The sequence below is a fragment of the Eucalyptus grandis genome, chromosome 2 (genome assembly GCF_016545825.1).
Source record: "Eucalyptus grandis isolate ANBG69807.140 chromosome 2, ASM1654582v1, whole genome shotgun sequence".
NCBI lineage: Eukaryota > Viridiplantae > Streptophyta > Magnoliopsida > Myrtales > Myrtaceae > Eucalyptus > Eucalyptus grandis.
Window position 1 is genome coordinate 48729784 of NC_052613.1, and position 19399 is coordinate 48749182.

The 19399-nt window shown below is 40.1% G+C and overlaps 2 protein-coding genes across 2 annotated transcripts; one reads left to right on the forward strand and one right to left on the reverse strand.

The window, feature by feature from the left end:
* Positions 1 to 4802: 4802 nt before the first annotated feature.
* Positions 4803 to 8474, forward strand: LOC104433307 (leucoanthocyanidin reductase). Its single transcript, XM_010045996.3, has 5 exons — positions 4803 to 5214; positions 5309 to 5449; positions 5810 to 6047; positions 7683 to 7886; positions 7999 to 8474. Exons 1-5 carry the CDS (start codon positions 5023 to 5025, stop codon positions 8253 to 8255), a joined length of 1032 nt encoding a protein of 343 aa, XP_010044298.1. The 5' UTR covers positions 4803 to 5022; the 3' UTR covers positions 8256 to 8474.
* Positions 8475 to 8864: 390 nt separating this feature from the next.
* Positions 8865 to 18607, reverse strand: LOC104433308. Its single transcript, XM_010045997.3, has 14 exons — positions 18112 to 18607; positions 16166 to 16256; positions 15961 to 16045; positions 15666 to 15735; positions 15212 to 15281; positions 13245 to 13314; positions 12549 to 12594; positions 12207 to 12456; positions 11887 to 12092; positions 11714 to 11788; positions 10896 to 10956; positions 10654 to 10734; positions 9446 to 9525; positions 8865 to 9125 (listed from the first exon to the last, which is right to left on the reverse strand). Exons 1-14 carry the CDS (start codon positions 18249 to 18251, stop codon positions 9041 to 9043), a joined length of 1410 nt encoding a protein of 469 aa, XP_010044299.1. The 5' UTR covers positions 18252 to 18607; the 3' UTR covers positions 8865 to 9040.
* Positions 18608 to 19399: the final 792 nt, after the last annotated feature.

Below are 19399 nucleotides of genomic sequence, written 5' to 3' on the forward strand. Positions count from 1 at the left end.
ATCTTTCAAGGTTCTAATTTTTCTTAGGATAAAACTATAATAATCTGACTGGAAAATGAAATTAAACTAGGCTCCCTTTAATTTGCGGAAAACAAATGATTTTGAAAATATTTTTCTATAAATGATCACTTCTATTACTTCAATAATTAGCCAATGAAAACTGTTTTCATTGCCGATAATGATTTATGTCTAAATATTTTCATGGTCGATGAAAATATTTTTTGTTCATTTATTTTTTTATAAGCGATATGAGCAACTGATTTTTATGAAAATGTTATGCAAAAAATTAATTTTTGCAAAATAAACGGAGTCTGCAAATGCATTTGTTTTACTAAAAATTTCATAATAAAAAAAATATATTCTATGAAAATCATTTTTAAGGAAAATTGTTAGTTTTCATTTGTTTGGTAGTTTAGGGAAAATTATTTCCTTCTTGCCAGAGGGAGGAGTCGTTTTACCTTAATCAAACTTGTTGTTTTGAGTATGTGAAAATTGTTTTCCATAGATCAATCAATTTTCCATTATCTAAATACTAGAAAGTTGGAAAACAATTCTTGAAAATAGGTTTTGCATCAAGCAAATGTCTATTTCACATAGAACAAATAATTTAAATAATATTTTCCTAAAAATGATTGCTTGTATTGTTTACAAAATTAAATAAACAAAAAAAATTCATCATCCACAAACAGTTTTAGTTGTAAATTGTTGTCAATGATGGAAAATATTTTTCATTAACTAATTATTTCAAGTGATACAAGCAATTATTTTGGGGAAATTATTTTATAAATAATTCATTCTTCAATAAGCCAATGCACCATATATAATAATCAGACATTATTGATTAAATTAACACCTCTATACCTAACTCTGCGATGCCAGTCAGTCTCCGGACGATGAAGATCTAACACTCAGTCACATGATCTCATGATCCATGCAGATGTTTGAGCGAAGTGATATTATAAAGATTGTCGTTGCATAGCCTTTTAAAGCTGAGAATAGTTGGTACCAATGACGACAATTCAAAGGACAAAATTGTCACGCAAGAGATGCTCGAGCACATGCTTCTCCGGTGCCGTAAATTGCGGACACTCAAAATGTAGGTGAGGAAGCTTCCAAAAAGCTATTCCGGTTGTGAAGGTGCTGCTCTGTCGAATGTCTTATAATAGTTACAACCTCCATTTTCAGGGCTAAGTGCTAGCAAGAAAGTTGTACCTAATAAGCTCTGTACATCAGCAATCGATGGGGATTGCCTCAATGGCTACGCCTCCCACATTGGAAGAGAGAGGTGAGAAGTTCGATCCCCACCTTTTTGTGGGGTTCTGAATGGGAATGTTTAGTTTCCGATGTGGAGTTTGACTTTTACGCTCTACAAAGAAATAGGGCAAAAGTCTGAATATGAATTAAGAATTAAACTATGACGGACAAAAAATAAAAAGCTCTAGGCGCCAATGACAAAAGCCATTTGTACATACACATGGATGTAGGACACCCTTGCATTGAACTCTTTTTGTTTTTTTGTTTTTTAATCCTTGGATTGTTCTGCAGAAAAGTTCTTTAAGTTGTTCTACGCCCGTGGAGCTGTCTTTACCAAGTGCCGGAGTGCGGGACCGAAAGAAAGGGGAAAAGAATCCTGCAAGATCGGAAAGTTCTAATGCATACTGTACTAGGATAAACTATTGTAATGTGTCTGCCGGAAAACGATGGTAAAATAAATAACATATTGTTATTCTCAATTCAACAAACACCTTGTACCCTAATCTGCCAGGCCAACTAGTCTCCAGATCACGCAAGAGATGCTCATGCGCGTGCTTGTTTGGTGTAGTAACAACCATAAAGTGGAATGCCATAGTTATATATATATTTTGTCAATAAAGATTGCGGCACCTCCAAAAGTAGACGAGGCGGCTTCATAAGAACCGTGGCGTTTGTCAATGTACTGTATCCGTGAAAAGTTTGTCTAATGCGTTGTGGAAGCCACGGCACCTCATGCCAAATAAGCTGAGGTGTTGGTGAGAAAAAGACATTTATGAATGGTACATAGACATAGGATCCCTCTTTCACCATTTGACTACTTTGCCATCAAAGATTAGGGGTAAATAAAAAAGGCCTGCCTGAGATCCTCTGTTGATCTTATCATAGACAGTAGGCTTTTAATCAATTGAGGAACCAGAGTTTGCACAAGTTCAAATCCTTACACAACCCAATTTAAGTAATCCCATAAAATTTCACTACAGGCTAATTAAACCGGTAATCCAAGTCTAGTATCGAAACAATAATTAAATAATTAAGAAGCTCAAAATGGATACCCCGATTGACCTATCTTATGAATGCGGATTGAAAGGAGCATGTGTTAAACCAAAACAAAACTATGACTAAAGTGGGAAGTCAAATTGACATGGGAGTAAAGTGAAGACACTTTTCAAGCAATTCACATTTATAACTTCTAGTGAAATCAAATCTATCTCCAATTACACGCGCATTCCGGAGAACACCAAATCATTATATCAGACTTTACATAGAGGTTTCAAACGATTCCTTGAACTAGTACAGAGGTTCCAGACTTTGTGGCGGCTAAAAATGCAATTATCTCCTAGCCAACTAATCAATCGTAGCTTATCATTATACAGTCGATATCTGCTATTAATTGTAGAGCAGTAGTTGCACGTCTAATATTCGCTGAACCATAAAATATCTCGCAACCGGCAGATAATATGGAAATCAATCGTGGCATGAACGTGAATATATTGTAACCTCGTATGTCAGAAACCGATCTTGGGTAGTCAGGATAGTCCCGACCATAGCATTTAATTCTAGCTAACACGTGTCCTGGACCTACCCAAAACTTGTGGATAGGTCGCAAGCTCCACAAATCTTTGGTACATCATGACCCATCGAACATGACCCCCTAACTTGGTTGTCGCTTAGCTTCACTTGGCGCGCCCGCGTAGTTTGCTTAGCGATTGCGCTCATCTCCCGGCTTGAGCGCTTGTGACAAGGACGGCTCGGCAGAAACCGTGACATAGAGTCGACACCCGTGTCTTCTCCATTAAGCAAAGCCTATACTTGTCAAATCTCGTGAGGAAGTTGGAACTCAATTATAAGCATCCGGTACGATGACGAGGTGAGGTGCCTCTGTGGTCCTACAAGCATTTGTTCCTCTCGCGAATCATGTTGACCATGGCTAGGCAGTTACATCATGGTTCCAATCAAAAAATGGGTAAATTTCTTTGGATGCCAAAGTATTTTGTGAGTTTATGACATTTCTCAACACGCTTTATATGTTAACACGTTGATAGAAATTTAATCATCATTTACTCATCAAGGAAGTCGCTTTCATTTCCATGAGAATATTTGCTCAGCACGGCACTTTACATTAGGGCTATGATAAATATGCCTAGGTACGAAAACTTACCAACTCATGGACAAGACTCGGTGTGGTCGATTGCTAAGTATAATTGATATTGACATACGACACGCGATACGATACGATATAATATGCCAACACGTTGGGACATATTGTATATTAAATATATATTTATATATAAATATAACAAATTATTATTTTTATAATTATTTCAATCAAATTAATTTGATTAAAATTTACAAATAAATAAATAATAAAAAGCCTAGAATGAATTTACATTAAAAACATTAATCCACAATTTATTAATATCATTCATCGTTTCAGTTTGACAAATTCAACTCCATTCCAATAAATCATAAAACTTGGAGAAAAAAGTAAGCAATTCACATTTTAGACTTGCATGTCAAACGTGTCAAAAGAGAAGAAAAAAATTTGATGGTGAATTATGTATCATGGGAAATGAGAGTTAGAAGAGAAAATTAAGTTTTTTTTTTCTTTTCCCATTTATTATTTTTTTAACATATATACATTTTGAACTCTCATTATTGAAAATTTTTAAATCACATATCGGAAACTTGCATATTAAAATTCCGACTCAAGTGTCGAAGAGTGTTAGAAAAGTTGACCATGTATTGAATTTTCTAACACGTATTGATCAAGTGTTTGAGAGTGTCCGAGAATGTTGGACACGTGTCGGAGTGTCCGACACGACACGACGACACGAAAACTTTCGAAGAGTGTCAGTGCTTTCTAGGTCAATAGTCAATTGTGTCCCAGCTTGGTTGCACCATAGACCTTAACATAATGACAACTCCCTAATAAGCATGGCGAGCATTTATGGCGGATGTCGAATTAGGAACACATTTCACTCTTTAAGTTGGTCTCTCCTCCTTTTGCTAGAAATTGAGTGCGTAGACAGCGCACACGAAATAGGGACTATTTCCTTCAGGTTTTTATGACTCAGCTATCAGTCAAGGCACTAAACAGAGAACTTAGCTATGGGTCAGCCAGCATACCAGCATATGAACCCTAAGTTTTTTTTTTTGAACAACAAACCCTAGGTTGACGGGGACATTTTTTTTTATCAGATTCCGACTTAGCATCTTAGAAAGACTTTTCCCGAGAACCATTGGGCACTCGACAGGTAATATCTCTTGTCTGCACATATTAAAGTTAAGCCGTTCGACGGTACATGCATGTTGATCTGTATGATGAGAGATCTGAAAGATCCGAAGGCGGTTCACAAAAAAAAATAATAGATGTCCTATCCTAACATTCAATAATTAACTTTGACATCGACTGGTAAATCGAGTTTACAAAGGGTTTGATACCTTGAACATCATTCGAGGATAAAGACCTAGGGCAACAACTAGGCCTCTTTTTCTTGGTTGAAAGGTAGCTGGAGGACGACCATATGTGTGAACATAGATGAGCTACACATCAATCTCCCCCTGCAGCCTCGCTATATTAACTCCAGTCTCCTCCCACGAAGTTGCTAAACCTAGTCCTCTTTAAAACATCTCCACACATACATCCCCCCCTTATCTCTTGACCCAACGGCATGAACTAGACGAGACCCCTCGCGCTTCTGTGCCACCTCGGTCCGCTCATATTCTTTAAGGAAGAAGAACCCGAAACCCAAGCCCCGGCTTTCAACCATGGCAGCGCCAACATCAGGCTCAGGCCGGGTCCTCATCGTAGGGGCGACCGGTTTCATTGGCCGTTTCATCACGGAAGCGAGCATCGCTGAGGGCCGGCCGACATACATCCTCGTCAGGCCCCGCTCGAGCAGCTCCTCCAAGGCGAACACCGCCGAGACTCTGGAAAAGAAAGGCGCGATAGTCATACATGTAAGACTTTGGCATCTGATCAGAAAGAAGAAAATCGACAGCGTTTGGAGAACCCTCTAATTCTGGTCTTCTGTCTTTGTTGAGAATTTGCTAGGGTTTGATGAATGACAGGAGTCTCATGGAAGCAATACTCAAGGAGCATGAGATAGAGATCGTGATCTCGGCTGCTGGTGGCGCGGACATTTTGGATCAACTCACTTTGGTGGAGGCCATCAAATCTGTCGGTACCGTTAAGGTATATGCATAAAAAGATCCTTCATTTAAGTGCCCAATTAGCATTATGCACGAACTGTACACTGGCGTACCTTTATATACGTCAATGTCATTGGAAAAAATTATCTTTGTCCTCGAATATCTATGTAATATTACCTGTTTAGCTAAGTATCACATCGCACGGACCCAAGTAAGCAAGTTTTGCAATTTCTAATGCATCAATTTCTTATAGGTTAATGCATGATCCATATTATAAAGATTAAATTATCCATACTCAGCACTTTTAACGAGAGATCGAGATATTTGATATCATTTAGTACATATGAGTCGGGAAGGTGCGGGATTTGGTGGGTTCTCTAAAATCTCTGCTTTACGATTTCAGAGATTCTTGCCGTCAGAGTTTGGGCACGACGTGGACAGGGCCGAACCGGTGGAGCCGGGTCTCACCATGTACAAGGAGAAGCGCAAGGTCAGACGGTTGATAGAAGAGCATGATCTGCCCTACACCTACATCTGTTGCAACTCCATCGCCTCTTGGCCCTACTACGACAATAGACACCCCGCTGAGGTCCTCCCACCATTGGACCAGTTCCAAATCTACGGAGACGGGAACGTCAAAGGTATGCGCCAAACCAAAGTAGGTCCGCCTTTCTCACCTAACACAGCACTCGGCACTGTCCTTTTATTGGGACGGGCCACCACGGTGAGGCTGCCTGTGTCTATCCCCGGCATTTGCCTCAATGACTCAACAGTGCGTCGGGGACGGGGCAGCTCCCATGGGGCAACGGTGCCCCATCCCACCATGAGTAAAATTACATACATTTTTTCGTAAATTTTAAATTTATTCTTATGTCATAAAGGTCACAACCAATCACACCGCAAATACAAAAGAGAGAAATATAATGAAATTTGAAATTAAGTTATGGTACAAATATCTCAGTCTATTACATCTATGAAAGTGGATGACTTCACCATAACAATTTTAACTTTAATATACTATCTATTAATTATTATAAACATGGGACGGCAGGGGCCAATGTCCCTGCCACGTGTCAATTTATAGTCGTTGATGAATTATGACCTAGGCGGCAGGCTTTCCTAGGACACTGATAATGCACGAAACGCCAAAGGAAAGAGACATGGATGGATACTCTTCACCTTTGAACAATTATTAAGCACGTCAAATGCGCTGGTATACTAAACGACCATGGTTTATATTAAGGAATTGTTAAGAGTGTCGGTGAGAGACCGATTAAGTATACTTTTTTTGAAATGACTTCATTTCTAAAGTATCTAATAATCGGTGCATGGAAAACTGCACCTATGCATCACGACAAGGATTACAGGTGGCACTGTCTTGTTGGCCTTTGTTCCGTCGATCGACGTCGGACAATGAACCAGACAAGGTGATGATTGGCTGAAGGATTTGGTATTGGTCAATGATATTATTTTATTTTTTGCTTTCTATAAGGAAAGACCGTGCCCCCCGCCCCTCCAATGAATCCTTCTCGATTAGCAGCCTAGAAATGACGCGAAATTTTACCTTATGATGCTCGTGCTTCTGACGTCCCCACGTGGATGTCTCAAGCGCCGAGCAGGACGTACGAGCTTGACAGACATCCAGGACGTCATGTTAGACGCGGTAGTAAAACACGACGCCATCAGAATTTTGACTTGCAGATAGACATGTGGTAGCTTCCCAGTGAAGAGAGCTAAAAAACCCATTCATCTATTTATAATGAAAACAGGGATTAGTGTAGGAGAAAAGTGAGAAGAACAGTAAACAAAAGCCTGTACACTAGTCATCCCGAAACTTGAGCCCGGCGTCTTAGCTTCCGTGGCCGAAGTTGTTTGCCGCGAAATTGTATCGAACAGGCTCCTAGAGATCTTTGAGGCGACCCTTTTCTTTGACGTGCCGATACCTGGTTAGCATAATATCCAAGGGTGAGAAGAAGAAAAGCTAATCATCCGTCTTCAACTGCAGTTCACCAACTTGCGAAAGCGCCGATATAGACGGTATTCTTTTGCTTTCCAACTACTGCCCGCAGCTTAAGATAAGTCCGCTGGCCCATTGACATGATCACCAGATAAGACCTAGCAACATGCTATAATAACCCTCAAGTATCGTAAGCACCATGACATGATTAAACGAACGAAAGCGAACGTTCGGTGGTTCACATGTCACATTTCTTGCACACCATCAACTTGACTAGGGAGGGTGTTGTCTGATGTTATGTTTTGGATGCATTTTGCAGCTTATTTTATTGCTGGGACTGACATCGGGAAGTTCACCATGATGACGGCGGATGATGACCGGACTCTGAACAAGTCAGTGCATTTCCGGCCGCCTCGCAACAAATACAACATGAACGAGCTCGCGGCCTTGTGGGAAACGAAGCTCGGATGCACCCTCCCTCGTGTCATCATCACCGAAGACGACCTCCTATCTGCTGCCGCAGGTACAAACTTACTCCGAGTTGATATCGCGCCCAACGTGCAGTTGGGGGGGTTTTAATTACTTAAGTGAAATGTCGATGACAATAAAGACCTGACCAACTGGCTTTGCTGCAGAGAATTGCATCCCGCAGAGCATCGTTGCCTCGTTCACTCACGACATCTTCATAAAAGGCTGTCAAGTTAACTTCTCGGTCGACGGCCCCAACGAAGTCGAAGTGTGCAGTCTCTACCCGGAAGAACCCTTCCGCACCGTCGACGAGTGCTTCACTGAATTCGCCGCCAAATTGGGCAAGAAGGTCAATCCCAAAGGAGAGGTCGCCGCGCAGAACCCCGTGATGGAATCCATTGCGATCGCAGCAACGTGTTCGTAAACAGTGTTTTCGCATCGCAAGCATCTTTGCGATTTCCAATTTAGGTGGAACAAAAATTGCAATTGATCTCGTCCAGCGTCCCGTAAAGGAAGCGTCTAATAAGTCCTGTCTGCAGCTTTGGATGATTCGTGTGGTCCGTATTTGTTGGAATCCTATGCTCCGAGCTAAGAGTGCAACAGCTTAGAAATGGAGTCCATTTTTAAATCTTGTCGATTCGAATCTTACTTCTCTATCTCCTTTCAAAGTTCTCCACTTAATCGCAAAAGGGATCCGGGAACTTCGGCTTGCAGCGCCTACACGTGACCAAATTCTTTAACCTCAAATCAAGCGGGTTACCTCCCAAATCGAGAAATTGATCACGGTGCTCAAGAAGAATCTTCTCCTGTGAAAATAATCCTTCGTGCAGAGCTGCAAAACTTCACCTAAGTTTAACCCCATGTGCTATCCAACTAGATAATCACGTAGATTAGCCCACTAATCTCTGCCTTCAGGGCCAGAATTGCACTGTCTTCAGGCCTTTTTCTTCGTTGACTAACCGGAAATGACTAAGACCTACGTATAGGAAATACAAAATCTACCTGACAGAAGGAAAGCCCAGAATGCACGCCCTGTCCAGAATGAGATTTTATCGATTAATCCTGTGTATATGTACAGTTTTTATTTTATTTTAAATGTTTTGAAGTTGGACTACAGTGCAATGTATCACGCTTGCTCCGTTAAAATCACAAGCGCGGGGGTGCTACGAATGTTGGTATATCGTCCAGTCTATTGACGGATGTAAAGATCTATACTTCATGTACAGCCACAGGCAACCTCCCTTCGATGGATACGCGGCAGATGGGACACTTTTTACACTTGTTGCAGCAAGACCTGTGGAGCACAACAGCAAGCAAAGAGTCACAACGCAGCAAACCCACACTCATCCCAGGTTTGCTCTAGCGTAAACACAAGATTTACTTGGAGGTTTTTCTCTTCTCTTTGCCGCTTAAAAATCACATTGAAAGATACGATCATTGGAATGTGGTTTCACAAATCACAACAAGCCAGTTCCAAAAGCCCAGATGATTTATGAATTGTGGGGTCAGGATTATAAACCGCATGAACTTCGCATGACCCTGAGTCACCCTAGCCTGCCAGTTAGAAGCCCCGGTATATAATGACTAATGGTGGACTGATAAAAATGCGAATACCTGCAGAGGGCATGATGCCGGCAGGGAAGCATGACCACATTGATTTGATCTTCGAAGCAAACTCTACAAAGGATCTTCTCCTACAAAATTCACCATCTCCATTAGTGAAAGAGGAGTATATCCAGAATATCTCGAACATGACATATGTCAGGCATTTGGAAAGAAAAAATATAGCATCTTATCTCTGGAACATCAATTCCAATCATTTGATAAACAACTTTTCAATTTGTACATAGAGTCTAGTGATATAGGCAGCAGAGACGAACACAGAAGAGCATCACTTCGTTCTAGAGAGACCACAGCTCATCCAAGGTAGACACTAGCTAGATGAGTGAACTCTGTTTTTTCCATTTCTGTTGATCTATCTACTTCGATTATGCTACATTCTGTAGCATCGTTGCTACCCAGCACTTGCATGGAACATATTCAGATATGCCATTCAGTGACTTGAACTACCAATGAAGACAGTGACATCAACGTGGACCATAAAGTATTGGATTGGAAAATACAATCATCTGATTCCTTGGTGAAAGCCACGAAAAACAAAAGTGAAGCATCCTAGGTGAAGGGAGACCATATGAATACAAAGAGCATTTATGACCCTTTCAACACCCCCTCTCACGTGCAAGTCGGAATATGAGGAAACATGTGGATTCCATGCAAGTGACTTGAACTATCAATGAAGACAGTAACATCAACGTGGACCATAAAGTATTGGATTGGAAAACACAATCGTCTGATTCCTTGGTGAAAGCCACGAAAAACAAAACTGAAGCATCCTGGGTGAAGGGAGACCATACAAAGAGCATTTATGACCCTTTCAACACCCCCTCTCATGTGCAAGTCGGATTACGAGGAAACGAAAAAACAAAACTGAAGCATCCTAGGTGAAGGGAGCATATGAATACAAAGAACATTTATGACCCTTTCAACACCCCCTCTCATGTGCAAGTCGGATTACGAGGAAACATGTGGAATTTTGTGCAAGTCGGATTACGAGGTCGGATTACGAGGAAACATGTGGAATTTTGTGCAAGTCGGATTACGAGGAAACACATCTTCACATAAAGAGTAACTGGCTCTGATACCATATTAGAAAGTCCAATCCAAAAGCTTAAGCTAATAGGTGGAGGAAGACCAAATGAATATAAAAAGCATTTAGGACCTGTTGTTAATCAATGTGGGATAATATTTCAACAAAAACATACATTTTGAAGTCTCTCATACTCTTGCTGGCTGCTTTTTGTTATTTCTGTCTGCTCACTCAGTGCAGCTTGTAATCTCCATATCTGAGGTCAACAGAAGTTTAGACACGAAAAAGTAAAAAAGCTACACGCATGAATTTTATTCTATTAAAGTAGCATAAAGAATCATAGAATCTCCTACAACTGAAAAAACAAATATGAGATACAGTTAAGACTGCATCACATGGAAAACAGACAATTCTTACCTCCTCAACAAGATCTGACTTAGGCAACTTCTTTACAACATCAGGCGAAAAAGTATTGTAGCTGACCAGACATGGAAAGAAACAACAGTTAGCAGATTATTCCAAGAGCAGAAGGGTAGAGGAGAGGGGTGGGGGCAAAAGTCAGCATGCATGTGCAAACAAGCTTGCGATCATTGTGGTGCACATTCGAGTATGTTTTTTGAGGTTCGCACACAAGTGGCTGTGGCAGCCTGCACGCTTGAATGTGAGTTCTTACCAATCTATATACACGAGAAAACATGAGAAAAATTTCAGGCAATGAATTAGGGAAAAAATAAATCAAACGGTGTCGATACAATTCGAGGCATTTCTTCATCTTATATATGCTTTGCTAGCAAAGACAATTACAGATTTGTTAGCTATCAACTAAGAAGACCCTCTCGCTCTTAGAGCCTGAAAATGAGGACATAGATGGGATTATTGTAATGCCACCCTAGAACTTGTGTGAAGACGTGACGACATTACACCTGTATAAGTCCATGCGAATTTGAACCTACAAGAGCATCTTTGCAATAAATGTGCAGAATCCAAGCTAAAGGTAAGTAATCTAAATCACAGCAAATAGAGGTCTATATATCAGGAATCGGTCCATATGACCATATTAAAGGTGCTTCCAGAACTGCAATGCTGTGAGCAGTCACTACCACACAGTGATGACAACAGTAACTGTCAGTGCAACAAAAACCTCACAAACCAACAAATCACTCGGTCAACACCAACAAACAAGAGCAAGAAAAACATTACAAAGATAACAGACTGTATGGAATAGGAATACACACCCAGAAGAGCCACCACAGAAAAGTCTAGCTCGTTCCTGTTGGCTGGCTTCATCTATCGACCACCAACCTAACAACCTGTTAACATCATCGAACCCTTGTCGATTAATTTTAAGAAGATGCATCTATGATGTGAATAAATTAGGTTCTCATACTTTCCAACTTAAAAAAATTACCGTGACCCATGATGCAAAAATCCAAAGCAATCACGAATTTTCAATGAGATCAGGGAGTAATTGCTAGAACAAGCTCCACTGTGCAACATAAAGACAATCTTTTCTATCAATCTATATGCAGCAAACAAGAGTCCAGCTCCTTGCACCAAAAGAAGAGGAGTAAAAACAACTGGAAGTGGCATTTGCTTAGCACTACGAGGTGTTCCCTGCAATTTAAGAGAAAGTGAGTTAGTATGTCCACAGCACATAGCCAATGACAAAGAAGAATAATATTGTATCATATCAAATAGCTGAGAGCTTCTCAAAATGTAATGACAGACCTCCAAACGCATGATCAGAAGGATCTGGAAGACAACTATGGGAATTTTCATAACATGACCTCCTATGTCTTGCAAGCTGTTGCAAATTCTGAAATTTTGATCTTCTTCTGAAGAAACTATTAACTGTCTCTCCCAGTCAATGTATCTGATGGCCATTGAGGATGGACCCGCTTCCCTTATGTAAGAACGCCCATGAATAGCTGGATTATCCCACTTCGTGCAAACAAGGAAGGCAAAGCATTCCGCAATTCTGTGGAAGGAGTCCCAGCATCAACTTTAATAGGCAAAGGGACTTGAAAAGGAGACATTGTCAATTACAGTACTAAACTAACTGAGCTCTACCCGTAATTTATAAACAAATCCCACCAAGTTAGACCGATAACATCACCTGCATGAAGTTGGCAATACGTCCAATTAATCATTGGTAAGCACGCTTAGATACTTAATACTAAAGCATGTCAATTTGTAGCGTAAAATCATCCAAGGATGTACTGCTATGCGATATAGATTCTTGATGCCAAAAGATGACTATGACTAACATAGGCAGGTCATACATTTTGAGCAGAAGTGTAATCGGAATGTAGTCTTAGTAGCTAAACTTTTTTCAGTGAGATTAGGCTTCGGGTATAGTCCCAAAAACAACTGACTTCACCTAAATGAAAACTGTTCCCGCAGATTAGCAAACGCAAATCCAAGCAAAGCAATTAATGACCAGTAAAATCTGATAAGGGATTAAAAAAAAAATAGGGGCATTATTGGGGCAAGTAATAATGCCTTGGGTGGAAATTAAACTCATTGCCACTATTAGGGCAACCTCCCCCAACTTTTTTCAACACACTTTATAATATTTGAAGAATGGCCTGATGGGCTGTATTATGTTTGTTCCATGACAATGAAATAGGCTGGAGAAACACCAGCACTAAGACAAATCAAAATAATGCATACACTGGCTTGAATTTTCATGAATATGAATCACGCCAGACCAATTGTAAGAGGAGGACGTAAGTTATTCTACTGCAGAGAAATAAAGCCAATTACCACATAGCTTTAGAAGAGTAAATGTTGTTGCAGCAATGCAGAAGACCATAGATATTGCAACCCAGAAGTGCTAGAAGCAAAAATATCAGAAAAGCAATTAGCATACACTACTGGTTGAAAGATGATACATCACTAGTCATAAATAAATGCTTAATGAAGCATAAACTATCAAGAGACACAAGTCCCATCATCATTAATAGAAGTTCTTCAAAAATCAAATACAAAAGAACAAGAAAGCTAGTCAAGGAAAAAGTACGACTTCAGCAAGACTAGGAGAAAAGGGACGGAGACTTAGAGAATAGGTTAATAGTCAGAACAAAACCAAAATTGCATCCTCCGTCTTTCAATCACACAAACAAAATTAGCAGAGTCAATGAAAGGTAATGTTAAGAATATCCAAATATTACATCGTCAAGTGACTCAACTCAAATAGGCTTGATCCTAAAGATAATAAATCCACATCATGTAGCACACAGGTATCTTCAATAATCAATTTAGCACACGTTCCACAACCACCATTCTGCACACAAGTATCTGTCAAGGAACAATCAAGTTGCAGGTCTGTGGTTCAACTACCAGACCCAGTTCAATAATTACTCAGCAGAACTTTGACCAAGACTAAATTCTAGCTGAAAAGAAGATGATTAATTCTTAAGAATCAACTCCCTGGTTCTAAACTTTAGGAGACTTTCCTTTTTAATGCCTTTCCTCATCAACATAAAACCCTAATTAAGCACAAGACCATGAGAGGACCCTCAACCCCTGGTAGACCCTCTCCTCCAATTCTTTGACAGGTGAAACCATTAAGGACATCCGTTTATCTAGCAAAAATCCATCAGATACCCCAAAAGTAGTGTGAAAACCCCATCTCTCTCTCCTGCCCAAAGCTTGTTTATCAGCATTTCACTGATGACAAGATTATAATGATGAATCACTAGATAAAGAACAGAAAGGGTTTTAAAGTCGGCATTCCATCCAGACAATTTGCTTGAGTCAATTCAACTCCATAAGTGCTTCTTAGCCATAGAGACCCCGAGATCAAGAGATAGATGGATGACAATGCCAGGTTTTACCATAGAACAAAGGTCAATGGTGACCTAGTCCAGTTTTCCAAATATTGCGTTTGAGTGAAAGTTCGAAGGAAACAATCCTATTGGTGGTTTCAGTTGAACTGGCTAGTCAGTCTGATTTTCAAAACACCCTGTTTAGGAAAGGCAAGCGAAAAAGAGAGCAGATTTGGTATTCACTCTATTGGAAACTTTAATTAGCTAAAAGGACTAAGGTAACATGGATCTTCGATGAATCTTGAAAGGATTGGGAACATGCGAAGCCTCCATATATCCAAGTAATGCCAGCTTTCTGGAAAAAGTATCGTGGTTTCCTCTCCTCAGCTAGTAGGAATTGTCCAGATGGATTTTATAGTAGATAGGATGAAAAGAGAAGGTTTACATGTATTGGAGGAAATATTTGCTGCCAATAGTTGAGAACAATGAAAGAAAATAAAAGCAGTAAAATGGAACTTTCCTACAGTGTGAACTTATCTGGTCATTAACCAGCTCTGAGTTGGAAACTCACTGGCTACTTATAGAGAGCAACGTAAGATGATTATTTGTATGTATATGCTTGAATCACGATCCCCAATCAACCTTTGCTATTCCCAGTTCTCATATTGTCTAATCTTTCCTCTATTTTTTTAGGTGTACCAAAAAGGTTTGTTAACTCAGCCATGAAAAATAATGAGCCACCCATCCAGTAAAACAATTGAAAAACAGCAACAACATCCCAAGCCCTCTAGGAAAAAATTAAATTTTCTGCCATTTTTGCTTGACAGCCAGCATAAATGAACTAATTGCATGTAAATGAGAAGATCTTACCCAAAATAGCATCAAGGCATTACAAACATAACAATCATGGAGAACCTTCCCCCAAGCATCATGATTTAGAGAATGAAAGAGTTACAAACTTACAGGGAGGGTGGCCCATATTGCATCGTCAGTCAGGCTTTCATCATCTCCTGGCATTAAGGCCCTGCACATCCTGCATCAAGCTGCTGATGGTCAAACTTTGAACGCAAATGCCATATCAACCAATTCCAGAATCCGTGATCAAAGAATTTTTTTAGACACTCACATATGCAATTCGTCATATGCTTTTAAAAGCATGACCAAAAAAAAAAGAGATATTTATTCGAAAGCATCTGAACGAACTAGAAGATAGTTTTGCATGACCTGACAATATTTGAACATGTAACTCTCATTAGAACCTGCCTTTGTGATTCATAAGAACTTTAGCTTAATCTGGGGACTTAAAGAGAAATCCAGCCAGCCAATGGATATGAGAATTTTAATTTGTAGTAAGACCACATTTAATAATCTTTGACATTTTGTCAACAAAAAGACTTATCAATTGAAAGAAAAGTACCTGATGTTATCGACCAAGACTGCGATCTCAAAGGCCAGTATGGGAAGAAAGAGAATCTTCAAGTCCACAACTGTAGCATATTTCAAGTTTGCAGAACATGTCAGTCGGTCTTCTAAGATATATTAGTAGGTAAAATTAGACCCAGTGATGTCTGGTAATAGGAAAAAAATTGAGACAGGTGCAGTGATCATTTGAAACAGACTCCATCTGTAACAACTTGCAAAATCATGAAAAACCAACTATCTTCTTAATGTTGAACAAACTAAATATTCTGCTATTGGAGTTTCCTGCATACCATAGGTCCTGTCAAGATACAGACACAGAAGTAGTTCAAAAAACACAAACAAGGGGGTCGCTATGACAGCATGATATGGCGCCCACTGTTCAAGAAAATAAGACACGAAGTCAGAATACATTCATGCTTGTAGGAGTCATGAGATTTGAGACACTAATTAAAAAGAAAATGTTCATGTAAGATTAATGCACAAGACGTGTCATACATGACGATCATGAGGCAAGGCTGGTGCCGGTAAGGAGAATCTGCCACGTGCTACAACAGCATGAAATAGCCATAGAGGGGCAAAAATGACCCTGCAGGACAATGACCAAAAAGAAAAAATCTTTAATGACCAAAAACCAGACAAACCATTCTTGTCAATAGCTCCATACAACAACCTATGTCAAATAATCCACTTAGAAAAGATTAAATCGATGCATCAAAAAGAAATTTGAATTCAATGCACATATTGTACCATGACAGTGGAATTCCCACATCTATCACTCAGCTGTCCGTAAATTTCAATGCATACATTACATGTCGAACAGATATGAACATATATAGACACAATAGGTGTCGAAGAATTCATCCTACAAAGAAACTGTTGGCCAAAGGAGTGTTGATGCAAGTAACATTTAAACCCCATAAGCACTTTCAAGCAAGCAAGAAAGAAGAGGTGGAACAAAATGATCTTGTATTTGGAGTAGAAGAGGCAGCAAATGGTATCAGTATGAATCCATAACTAGAACTAGTGATCAAACTCGTTATGAAGGAATAATTAGCATTGCTAAGAATCCGCGTGCTCAAATTATTAGATAACAATGTGTCAATAAAGCCAGCACAAGCTTCAGAGATCAGCAATAAGGAAGAAAGTTGAGATATGGCATCTGGAACAAGAAAAAATTCACTACGTAACTTAAAATCAAGACGGAACTCTAGAATTTCTTTATTCTAACTTGGCACTAAAAGCCTGTCCAAGATGACCGGCTAATCTACTAACTCTCTGCAAAGCAGGAGTTTTTACCAAAGATGTGCTTTTGCTCACTCGTAAGCTCCATCAAAGCATGTGGACCACTCCTTAAATAGGATTGACTGGCCCGTTCTCCTAAAGCACAGGCACATCTCAGGCAAGGACCTCGAACTCAGGCTAATTGGTCCTTCAGTTTTTATTTGCCTTCATAATCTTTCCAAATACTGCAACATACAAGTAATGAATTTTTTATTATCTACGTGATTCAGACTTTTCCTTCCTTGAGACTTGATTCATCCATCTTCAATAGCTTACTCTGGGCTTTCCACTTCTCGGGAATCCAATGGCTACATAGCCGTCAGACCAGCATTTGACATATAATGCGACCAGTCAATTTCTTTGGTTGGACAAATACTTCAAATTCTTTTAAGTTCGCCAATGTTATGCCTAGCATAAAAATTGCATTGTCCATGAGAGGCCTTTTGGAAAAAAATGACACTCCAGTTAGTCCTCATTGTTGTTGGCTATTTTCCGCTTGCCCAAAGGCATATAATATTTTACAACGCAGAATCATTCATTCCATATATGGCACTTGATCAGTGCTGGGTCCATGCCATCTCAAGGGCAGAATACAACCAATGCCAACCAACATCAATCTCTCGCGCTAAAATTTTCAGTACAGAACTAAGAACAGGGTCACCCATTACAGGGAAAGTTACTAAAGCAAGCGATAGAGCAAAATCTAAGACAACCAGTGATAATGACAGACAGAGCACCTGAACAAACCCAGATAAGGAAGTTTCCAAAAGACACAAACAACCGAATCCATATCACCTTAAACATTCCAAAACCAACAATCGACAGAACCAACGCGAGCAACAGAAACAGGAAATGGATCAAGATTTCATCCGCGGAACCAGGAAAGGGAAACGCGGCCAATTCGACGAAACTTAACAAGAACCAAGCCGGGAAAAAAAAAAAATCAAATTTTTAAGAGAGCGAGAGAGACGGGCAAGGCAATTATTCGGCTTTCTTTCCGTAAAATGCAAGCGGGCGAAGGACAGGGGGAAATAGTGGGCCCTCGCGGCGGGCGTCTGAGTAAAAAATCCAAACTTTCCTCCCCGACCCAAACGGAAGAGCAAAAGAAAGAACGAAGAGAATGGGGAAAGATTCATTCACAGAGAGAGAGAGAGACTGACCACCAGGGACACCGGACGGAGCGGTCGAGCTTGAGGACGAAGAGGAGGACGAAGGCGAAGAGGAGGGCGTGCGCCGCCAGCGCCTGCACGGACTTGGCGACCCGCCTCCATGTCATCACCCGCATGTCCGTGTACATCATTCCCGAAGCCGAAGCACTGTCGCAGATACCCAGATAGAGATAGAGAGAGAGAGAGAGAGAGAGAGATATAGGCGATGAGAACTGAACAGAAGGAGAGAGAAACAAGAGAGGTTTCGCCGGAGATTTCGAGGGGGAAGACACCGACGACGACCTCTGTCTACGCTCGTTCTCTCTCTCTCTCTCTCTCTCCCACGTAAAAATATTCGAAGCTCTTTCGTTAGTGCAACTCTCAATCCCAACATGCACTGCCGCACCCACTTGTCCAAATCGACCTCCCAAAAAAAAAAAGCAAAGAAAAAGAGAGGATTTGGGCAATTATTGCTACGTAATAACAAAACTCAGGAATTGCTTCTTCTCTTCCTTTCGCGTCACGCCATATCCGGACCTCTCGACATGATAATGTACTTAAAACGAGCTCGTCCCTATGGAAAAGACGAGAGACTCCAGTAGTGAGATGAAGCATTACGCGGTAGGGTCCATTCGTTGGAGATACTTTCTATTTTCGTTGCGTCAAATTAAATTTTGTAATTGCGTTTATAACGAGCGGATATCGATTAAGTTTTAAAAGTCTCGAGTTCGGGCGTCGAATCGTGGCCACATAAGTGTTTGTAACGAGCGGATATCGATTAAGTTTTAAAAGTCTCGAGTTCGGGCGTCGAATCGTGAGCCACATTCCTTAAGCCTTAAATCAAGTGTTGAAAGCCATGAGCGAAGGTAATTGGAAAATGAATGGTAACTGTAACAATATATATTACTGATTTTTTTTTTTAAAAGAATTTAAGCATAAAATTTTGTCGGTCATGAAAATATTTTATGTTCACTTACTTTCTTAAGCAACCGTAAATAGTGAAAACTAAAGAAACGTACTTCTTGAGAATTGAATTTTGTCGATGCTTTAGATGATAATCTCACAAAAATCTTAAACGTAAATCCAATGAGTCAAAAATTGCGAGGGGGTTTGGTTCGAGACATCAACTTCCGTTTGGCTATATGCATGCATTTTTTCTTTCTTTTTTTTTTTTCCTAAAATCCCACAATTTGCTTTTCCATGAAAAATCATAAAAAATGCAAAATTACAGAGGATGAGAGATTATATCTGAAATTGAATTTGTCTAGGACTCCTGTCGAGCAAATCAATGTCGCTTCTA